At 47.6% G+C, this 10,744-nt stretch overlaps 1 protein-coding gene across 1 annotated transcript; it reads right to left on the bottom strand.

Annotated features, from left to right (window-relative positions):
* Window positions 1-4,025: 4,025 nt before the first annotated feature.
* LOC135809967 (peroxisomal membrane protein 4-like) lies at window positions 4,026-8,836 on the bottom strand. The gene is made up of 4 exons (XM_065323418.1): window positions 8,559-8,836; window positions 7,073-7,135; window positions 5,031-5,229; window positions 4,026-4,806 (listed from the first exon to the last, which is right to left on the bottom strand). The coding sequence occupies exons 1-4, from the start codon at window positions 8,648-8,650 to the stop codon at window positions 4,558-4,560; spliced, it is 603 nt and encodes a 200-aa protein (XP_065179490.1). The 5' UTR covers window positions 8,651-8,836; the 3' UTR covers window positions 4,026-4,557.
* Between the last annotated feature and the right edge of the window lie 1,908 nt (window positions 8,837-10,744).

The following is a 10,744-nucleotide window of genomic DNA, read 5'->3' as shown; positions in this document are numbered from 1 at the left end:
GTTTTTATTGCTATAATGTACATTGTACAGTCATACATGTATGTACCCACCTACCGTAGCCTCAAGTTCGTGCTGGGACGGTCGAAGGCATCCATGATAGCTTTCCTCTGTTTGCGCCATGGCCAGAGGCCCGTAGGCCTTTGCGGATAACGCCGGAAGAAAAATTGGCAGAATTCCGTACTTTTTCTGGTAAGTTCCATGCATGTTTGGTATGTGGATGAAGAAATGGAGCAGAATTCGACGAATTGCCCGCCATAAGGTTTGTACGGTTCTGCCAATTTCACTGCTTTTCGAGCAGAATCTGCCACCTTTTCGAGCATTATCCGCCACTGCCTACCAGAGGGGGTTCTTCCTAATCCAGTCTTGTATAGGAAACAGGCATGAAACCAGGGAGTAGACTACTAGTACAACACCACTCCCTACTTGTACATGAAACGATGAATTATTATTATTAGGCAACAAGGACGACTAATTGCACTGTAAGCATTTCCTACGTGTCGACATGTACATGTATGTGTAAAACGTGAAACGAAAATCGCAGGGCACACAATGAAAGGGAAAGAGAGGATTTGCTCAGAACTGTTTTCTTGTTACATTCATCAGTGAATCTACGCCACAATGGAATGGGGATTACTTGAAACAAATCTTATATGGACAAATAAAAGTGAAAGAAGGGGGAAAAAAGCGAAACAGAAAGGTGATTATACTACACGTAGTCAGCAGGGGAACAATTTCAGCTGCTACACCATGCATGTGTGAATCATCAGCGTCAGCAAAACAAAGCAAAACCTGAACAGACGAGAGGAAACTCAGGAAAGTGTGAACGGAGGGGGGGGGGGGGGGCAATCACACACACCACACTCGCATCATACTACTACGTAAGCAATTTGAAGGTGATAACACGGAAATGCTTACAGTGCAATTAGTCGTCCTTGTTGCTATATTAAAACTGCTTAATGGGAAAAGTCTGAAGAAAAAATTGATTGTCGCCATCAGGATTCGAAACAGGGACCTTCGCTTGAGGCCAGCGATGCTCTAACCACTGAGCTAAGGTCAGACCGTCTGGCCGTCATTCCAGCAGAGACCGTTCAACAATTTGCCCAGACTTCGTAACTGCCCTGTGGGGATTACCCTATCCAAATCTTCCTTCAATCTGTCGGTCAGAAAGCTCCCCTCTGTACCCCAGCACTGCAAAGGCTCCACAGTACGCGGACGTTGTCTCCCTTTACAAAGCTGGCAAGGATGCTAAACAGTTGTGCAAGGAGCTGACAGAAGACAGAAGACTGCTAAATCCGTCCAAGACCCAGTTTGACCCTGCCGTCGCTCTGCAGCTGGGTGAGGCCACAATTAGCCCGTGTGCACACATTCTATGCCTTCGCATTTGTACTTGACGAACATTTCTCCTTCGGGGAGTACGTTACGCAACTAGGGCGCAAAGTTGGAAGTAAGTTACCGTAGGTAGGCATGTTCAGAAAAGTCCGAGATCACGTGACGGTAGCTGCAAAGCGTGCATTTTATATTTTGTTCAATTCAGACAGTACTTGAGTATGGTAGTAACTCATTTGCTCATTGTGTGTCAGTCACTCTTCATTATCGGCTAGTCCGTCTTAGTAATAGTCTAATAGAGCTCACATATTGGGTTCAGTACGCCTCGTTTTTCTGATGTGTCCGTTCCTGCACTCGCTCTCAGGTACCTTCATCTGTCACTCTACCACAAGCTAAAACTCGCTTTGGTCTCTTTTCAGTTGCTTGCATCGGTTCTGATCGCTGGAATGCACTCCCTGCTGAAGTCCGCTTATGCTAGGTTTTCCGCAAATCGGCCCATTTTCATCTATTCGGCTTTTCGCTCGGCTCCATCCAACATACATCACATTTGGCTGCAAAATCAGCTGATTGCTCGAAAACCGGCTGCAAAATTGGAATAGGGAATTGTGTGTTGCTCCCTACGTGGGAGCTTGCGCTATTCCTGCCGACTTGAATTCTCACTTGACTGACTCACGACTGCCATCCGGAGCACACAAGAAGTCCATCGAACCTTCCACTCGGCAAACCTGCAAGAAAGCACCACTCCCTGCTCAATACACAGTGTTTCGGGGAATTCACCCCTCATCAGTTGAGCTTGAGTAGGCCTATTTTTTTTTTTTTTTTTTTTACTGAATACCACAGTACCATCAGATGCTGCACAGCGGGGGCGGTGGCATATTGGATGGAAGTGGGGGCGGGGCAAAAGTAACTCCTCCGACCAAAGGTCTCGGAATCATCGTTACTCCTGTGCGCCGATACATAGGAGAAAAGAAACATGTGCATCCAAGAGGGAAGCACCGGCTTTGCAAACGATAATGGGGAGAATTTGAGATTGAGATAGGACAAAAGTTTAAACAATAGTAAAAGCAGTGCACCATAGGAAGATGGAGAGAACTGATAATTGGATTTTAAGGCTGAGCGAAGGGGATCAAAGAGGGGTAGAAGGGAGCTGGAGTGCGGTCAGTATAATTAGGCGGGTGTGTTGGCAGAGATCATAGCCTGTCTGTGGCCCACTCCCACTTGCTGCGCCGCAAGTGGTCGTTGACGTTTTTCTTGAACGTGTGCATACCTCTGCGAGAAGGGGGAGACTGCAGAAGGGTAGGTGGGAGCTGATTCCATGTTGCGATGAGGGAGTGGGGAAATGAGCGGAGCGTGTTGTTTCGTGACTGAGGAGGAAGAATACTGGTGAGTTGCGATGGATGATGTGTTGCAGATCTGGTTGTCTCACGAGTAGACATGCGGCATTGCGGTGCGGCTGCTGATGGTGGCAGAATGGCTTTCACCATTTCCGGACCCTCCACAAAGTGCAGCTTGTACAGAAAGCAGAGCCCTGCTACGGTACGGCGTAGGCTGAGGAAGATTGTATCGCCGAAGTCGCACCAAGTAGAGAGCTCGAGCGGTCATGCTTGCAGCAACATCATTCGTTCGTAAAGGCACTTTGCATACTATTAGTTTCGCTTGTGCCAGACGACCAAAATACCACGGTGGCCGACGCAGCGCCTAGCCTAGCCTAGAGACGACGGTGAGGTGGTTAAGTCTCACAAGCTACAGCCAGTGTCCCGACGACAGTGCTGCTGGTAATGAGTTATGAACTAACTTATCCCACGCATTGTGACATAACACTCTTGCTGTGTTGGAAGCCCGCGACGCCAGTTACCATTCCTCGCTATCGTTTTCATGTTCAGAGTTTTTGTGTTGTCCATGTTTTTGTTTTTTGGGTGTTTTTTGTTGTTGTTTTTGCTTGACACCGTTTTGGGAACACAGCCCATGCATGCATGCTGTGTGATCAGCACTGTAGTGTGACTGTGTTGAGTCACACAGGCGACATGGGGTAAACCTCCTACTCCTAGCTACACAGGCGACATGGGGTGAACCTCCTAGCTGCATCCAAGTAGTGACGGCGGGTGATACTGTTAGCGGAGTTCATCGCATGCATTGATGGTTCACGCATGCATCATGGCATTTGTTAGCACAGTACAGTCGTGCTCCCTGCTGCAAGCGCCGGTCTGGAACTGGGACCTTGTGATCCAAAGGCAAATGCGAACCCACAACCACTCAGTCAAAGCGCTGGTCATATTAATTCAAGTATACGCAGTGGACAAGAATCAATACGACACTGATAGGCCAAAGCCACTCAATCCCAAACTACCAACGAAAGAAATCAATCAAAATACTTGAAAAAATACATTTGTGCACTGCTTCATAATGCGTCGAAGGCTAAAACGGCGTATGAGAGAGTAAGAAAAAATTATACTGAAGAGATCCTAAAATGAACAAAAAGCAAACAAAGATGGCTACCAGCACCTACTGAATTGACTGACATATCCTGGACGTGTGAAAGAAAACATTTATATAAATACTCGAAGATACGCAAAATTAGTTACGAATAGTGCGTAAGTGCTTTGTACTAATGGACAGTACATGTAGACACAATGTAACTTAGCGCCTCTGTAAGTACACTTGAACTAAAGAGGGAGTGAGGAGAGGGGGGGGGGGGGGGGCGGAGGGGGGGGGGGGGGTGAGTAATAAATAAAATAACCCCCTCCTCCTCGCCTCAAACTTACGAATATTCAAAAATAAAACGACTGTATCTTCAATATTAGTGTCCAGTCAGCGAGTGATGCCGCTTGCACACAGGTCTGACCAGAGGGGTACGTCACAAAAGCAACTGCAACCTAAGCTCTACAATCAGTCTGCAGCTGCCTGACGCAGGGTCAATAACACACTGGCAAGCTTGCGACACTAGCATAACAACAATAAGCAAGAACTGCCACCGCGCACCACATACCATCGGAATCAGAGAGATTTCATCACAGGCTGCTGCCGCGTGAAACCGGCATCACTCTAAAAACTAATTTAGCGACAGCCCAGATCTGCAGATCCAGGGTTCATCGAGATACGAAACGATTTTCTAAAGTACTGAGGGAACTGTCAAATAATTCGTCGAATGAAAAGTTGAAAACTATCCTACATGCAAGTGCCTAAACTGATGGGGGGGGGGGGGGCAGGAATGACCAGCATTCGCAACCAAAGCTATTTGTTATAGAGAAGAAAGTTGCGCAGGGACGTGAACACATCGCTGTCCTTATACAAGTAAGTCATCGAGGCGCGCAGCGACGGCTGCAGTGTCGAGCGATGGTGCTCGAACAGCCACAGCACGATTGCCCAGACGAGCGCACCGAACAAGGGGAAGGGATCGGAGCGCGGGGCGGGAATGAAGCCCTGGTCGACACCAACCTTGCACAGGCCCATGATGATACGGGACAGCAGGTAGAGGTTAATCTGAGCAGTTGTAAAAAAAACACAAAACACCTTCAAAAAGAGCTTCTTGTAACGTCGACTGCAGTAAAAGGACTGCTCAGAGCATGGGATCTACTCTTGTCATCATGTTCACGAAAACAAATGCACGCCGTATTTAATGTACACACACCTTCCAACAAGTTCCCTGGGACAACAACAGTACCACAGCAAGGTCTAAACAGACAAGTGTACGCATGCAGTCTCACCTGCTGGTTGATCTTGTTGTTCTCTCCGAACACAGCGTAACCACCAAGAAACCCTGCAAGCAACGAGTGCCACTGGAACTGAACTCCGGAGAAACGATTCAGCAGTGCCATCAGGAACTTATAGATGAAGACGAAGGACGCCAAGTTGCGAGAGTGCATGTAGGTGGCACGGAGGATGAAGCGCACCTTGTCCTGGATACTGCGTCAGATAGTGTAGCAATGTTCCAAATGCAGGAGCCACACAAAAACAAATAACAGAACAACAGAACTGCAGCTGTCACTATCAAGTCCATGGAACGGTATTTATCAACCTATTAATTAATTTGTGTGTGTGTGTGTGTGTGTGTGTGTGTGTGAGTGTGTGTGTGTGTGTGTGGTGTGTGTGTGTGTGTGTGTGTGTGTGTGTGTGTGTGCATCAAGCACTCGTCGCTTCAATCACAGCAGAACGTTTAAAAATCCGTCACAACACCTAAAAGAAAATTCCCGCAGGGTGCTCTGCTCATTGCATGTTTTCATTAAAATCTCTTCTATCCATATGCAGGGCATGTCGCCACACATGGCAAATTATTACTATTATTATTATCATCAAATTTTTGATAGGGTAATCCCCACAGAGGCCTTCCAACAGGGTACCCTAGAAATGAAAGTACTGAATTACGGAATAGGTGCAGTGAAGAACATAAGCGGACTGCAGCAGGGAGTGCGAATGAAAAGATTCAAGACAAAGCAAGAACACCAGTAAAGCAAAGTAGAGCATTGCAAAAAAAGAAAAGAAAAAAATTGTGCTCCATGGCCATATCAAGGCACACAGGACGGACATTTAGGTGATGGCCATGTTATACAGTTACATGCAATCAACACAACCAGGTGGCATGCCATACGCGCTTTTCTCATCACACTTCACACGCCCAGCAACACCCAGGCACTTGGTCCAGGCTAAGTCGACCTGGACGATGGCTGAACAAGGGAGGCGGTGTGTACCGACCAACTCAGGTCACCAGCAGTAGCCAATTGCAACTACGCGCACCAAGCTCAATACACTCGCGAAAAAGGCTGGCGTCATCGAACACAGCGTATTTGCCAAGGTACGAGTACATGTCAAAGCATGGTCCATATGTGACCAGGTTTCGGAACACTCAAAGTATTTCAATATCCTACATACCGTATTATCTCTAATATAAGCACAGTCTCCAATAATAGCACGTCTCCAATAATAGAAAACCTTGGGGCGGCATTCAAAAAATAAAGTGCTCAGTCTCCATTATAAGCACACTGTGTAAATTCATTATCTGTACTGGCGAAAAAAAACCCTGAAATGTGTGCATCATACATGAATTTGGCATGGCAACATGCCTCTGAAATGAGGTTGAAATAATAATGGAACAGTCTCCAATAAAGGAACGTCTCCATTAATAGCACGGGGCGGAGGTACATTGAAAAAATAAAGGACCGTGCTTATATTAGAGATAATACGGTACCAACCCAGCAGTCCAGTACGCACTGGAGATATTCAATCTTATAACGTGCATCCACAGTAGTGACAGTACCCATCCCCCCCCCCCCCCCGGAAATACAGTAGACTGGTACTACACGGCACCTGTTACAGAGTAGCACAGGGCCCCGACCAAACCTGAATGTTGTGCCACCTGTTCCCTAAGCACTGTAAGAAAATAGCTCACAGCTCTTGTGAAAGTCGGCCACGCTGACGTTTCGGCATCAGAAAACTGAGAAAATGAGCACCAGCACTACCATCAAGGATAACTACACAGATGCACATGTAGCTCCTAAAGCGGTAGGGGTCAGTGGATCAGACCTACCAGAGCAGGATATTTTGAACCTGGATCCCACTGTGCATCAGTCACAACCATACACCATACCACTCATTGGGCTCGATAACCCGAGCGTGTCCTACACTCTGGCATCACACACACAACCTTGAGTGGTGCAAGTTTTGGGTCAAAAATGGGTGTGAATCTTACCCTGGGCAAATACCCCCCCCCCCCCCCCCAGATCACAATGTAGCAGAGTCCTTGGTCCCCTACCTGCCACTGTGGAAAAGGAACGTCATGACGAGTGCATGCGGAAAGCGAATCTTGGCACCATACCTGCACCAAACGGAGGCACACACCGCATGTCCAACGTATGTAAATTCTACATGAAACATCATACAAACTCCGGCGAAAAGTTCACCATAGATGGCAAGGACATTCAGTGTCCAGATACAGAAATATAAGGAGAAAAGAGGACCAAAGAGCTACAAGTTACGCTATAACATCCACTAACACCACCAGTTACTTTACAATCAGCTCATGCGATAACATTGCACGACACCTAGAACCTTCCAAGTTGGAAGGGTGTTGGAGTGCGCATCTTAGATGTGCTAGAGCTGATTGCCAGTTAGGTGTAGAACGTCAGTACCGTTGGTCAGTGTCGTGCAATGTTATCGCATGAGCTGATTGTAAAGTAACTGGTGGTGTTAGTGGATATTATAACGTAACTTGTAGCTCTTTGGTCCTCTTTTTTTCTTATAAATTAATCCTTGCCTCTCCACCCGAGTCTAAATACAGAACTGCGAGTATTAATATTATACAACTCGTTCACTGCACTCCACGTCACGCCACTTGTTGCAAGTATTTTGTGCTAGGTGTACTTCAAAATTATCAATACCAAACAAAAAACTCATTCCACCACAGACAATACGACGAGAAGGACACCCGCCTATCGCAGTACGTCTGGGCCAAGAAGGATGAAGGGAAGGCATGCAGCATTCAATGGGCGGTACACCGCAGAGCAGCGGCCTACAGAAACAAAAGCAAAAGGTGCAACCTGTGCCTGGGGGAAAAAAATGGCAATCGCGCAAGCACACAAGCACCTTTCTCCCAACACGCGGAGTGAGCTTGTGTGAAAGTGTCGCCACGAGAGTAAGTACTACCTTCGGAACTTCAAACCATCCACAGCCATCACCTAATTAAGTAAGAGACAACCAGCTCCAGTGGTTGTCACCTTTCACCACTGCTGTCATTCGCACTTTTAAATTTGCCCCATGATGCAGTTATTTACGCTTTGCACTGCCGCCATTCACAACTTTTAGATTTGCGCCATGATGCAGCCATTTACACTTTGCTTTGTGAGTATATAAACCAATACTGATCCAGAGTTACTCATTGCTGTTTTCTGATGATCACTTAGTGCGTGAAACATAGAGTTAAAACACTGTCTCTGTCCTCTTATTGTTCGAACCAGCTCTGCCTCTCGGGATTGAGCACTCTCTTGGACAGCCTGGAACCGCTCTGTTTTATAGGTGTAAATACCTTCAAAATATCTACAGCATTACATTTAGCATGCACTTGCAGTCGACTTTCCTTCATCAGTTGATGAGCTTGTCTGAATTTGCACCAACTTTAATGACTGCTACAATAAAAATAAGTATTACACCTTCGCAAAGAAAAACAACAGTTTCAAATTGGACAACAGGCGATACCGCTGAACCGAGCAATCTTGGCAAAGCAGTGTGGATAGCCTACTCACACAGCTCCATTTCTCAGTCCTTTCACAACGGCCAGACCAGAATGCCACGTTCCTGATGCCAGCAGGGCATTTACAGATTCAAGGAAAGACATGCTCCAGTGCAGAATCTTCGTTGACGTCGTGCATGAAGACTGGACAGCTGCTCACAAACTGCACTGCGATACTATGATAGCAAATCCAGTGATAATGCTTGCATGAAAGGTATGAGAGAGGAGGAAAAGGACCGTAGAAAGACTAAAGTGTAAATGGCAATGTACAATCATGTAGTCGCTGTTCGTGTTCAGTTTCCAGTGTTTTCAAAGAATAGAAGATTTGAACTTGAATTACTTAGAAGTCTTTTTTTTGACCCGTGGCACGCCGTGTGCACGTGACTCGGCACCGCATGCACGTGCACATTGCCATGGCTGTGCATGTGGTGAGCGCTAGCGCTAGCGATGGCCGGCCGGCCCAGCCACCAGCGCTAGCGACTCCCTGGTTCGATTATCATGATTTAATTATCGATACGCAGAATGAAGGCGGAGCCTGAGGTCAACGCAGTGGAGCCCCGTCAAGCGCAGAGGGTGATGATGATGATGACTTTTTGTTTTATTTCGCAAATCCAAAGACATGGTCCGGATTTTTTTATTTTTTTATTTTTTTATTGGGAACACAGGCTTACACAGCCCTACAAAGAGAAATGTGGAGACAAACACAAAACAAGACACAGGGGATGTAGGGACGACGTGCCGATGTACAGGGAGCAACTCGACCGACCAGGGGTCTCGGCGTTAGCGTTGCAACCTGGCATCGAAAAAGGGGGGGGGGGGGGTTGCATGGTCAAGTAGCAAAAATAATAATTTGGTGCGAGAAAGCCGGGGGCGCTGGTATTGCACCAAATAATAATAAATTAATGCGTGTGATGACTTCCAACCTCGAGAGCAGCACCAGACAGACATATCTATTCCGGATTATGCAAGTACAAACTTCGAAGCTATGCGCGCCGACCTATGGGCACGGCCCCTGTACGAATGTTGAGAAGGAGCTACCTCAATCGAGAGCGCTTGGTTTTCCTGGCAGAGTTACGCCCACGAGAGCATCCACCGTCACTTGGCTACACGTTTGCTCAGACCACGAAGAAAGCAGCCTGCGAAGCCCTGGTTCACGGCAAGCCACAAGCGACTGCACAAACAGCGAAACAGGATGTTTGCCCTAGCCAAGCAACCAACACCGTGCAGGATTGGGTTGCGTACAGGGTGGTTCGCAACGCCCTCTCGAGCAGCCTCAAGCGCAGCAAAGCGGACTACTTCAACCAATTGTGCTCGCGTATCGACAGTGAAAAGAATAGTTACAGGTGGTGGGCACAAGCTCGCGAACATTACGAGCCAGACGGCTAACTTACCGACGCTAACCGACGAGAGTGGGGAAGCCCCATGCGACGCAAGCAAGGCAGAAAAGCTGGCAGACACGTTTGTAAGACAATTCTCGCCAAACCCTAGCTTCGACCTAGCTGCAGCTCTACTGACGCCCTCGTTCTCTACACCTGACCATGAGTTTGATCTGCCAAGAATAACTGAAGAAGAAGTCTTCCGAAAGCTCCGAACACTTCCGGCAAGAAAATCCACCGGAGGACTGATAACAAATAGAATCCTGAAAGAAACTGCGCCCGTGATCACGCAGTCCTTGTATCAGCTTCTCAACCTCAGTCTACGTCTCGGACAACTACCAGTAGACTGGAAAACCGCCACTGTTATCCCGATATTCAAGAATAATGGACAACCGGCAGTACCCACCAGCTATAGACCAATCTCCCTCCTTCCGGCCATTGCCAAGCTCCTAGATTCGATCATCGCGGAGCACCTGTCGAGGTACCTATCCAGACATGACATAATCTCTGCCCACCAGTACGGTTTCGTCCGCCGGAGGTCAACACTGGATCGGCTCGTCATGCTGACATCTAGGATAGCCAAGGCGATGGACAAGCGGAGCACCTACCACACCCCGTTCCTGGACTTCGCTAAGGCGTTCGACAAAGTGCCGCATCCAGTCCTCCTCTACCATCTGGGCACGTTTGCAACCCAGAACGCACTTTCGTGGTTCTCCAGTTACCTTGGTGACCGGCAATTCACGGTCAAAGTCACTTCCTCCGTAAACACAACCCGCCCTATAGCCGCTGGCGTACCACAAGGATCCCATCTCGGCCCTATCCT

Source organism: Sycon ciliatum, chromosome 2 (assembly GCF_964019385.1).
Source record: "Sycon ciliatum chromosome 2, ocSycCili1.1, whole genome shotgun sequence".
Classification (NCBI taxonomy): domain Eukaryota; kingdom Metazoa; phylum Porifera; class Calcarea; order Leucosolenida; family Sycettidae; genus Sycon; species Sycon ciliatum.
Note: the sequence above shows the minus strand (reverse complement) of the source record. Positions and strands in the feature narration are given on the sequence as shown.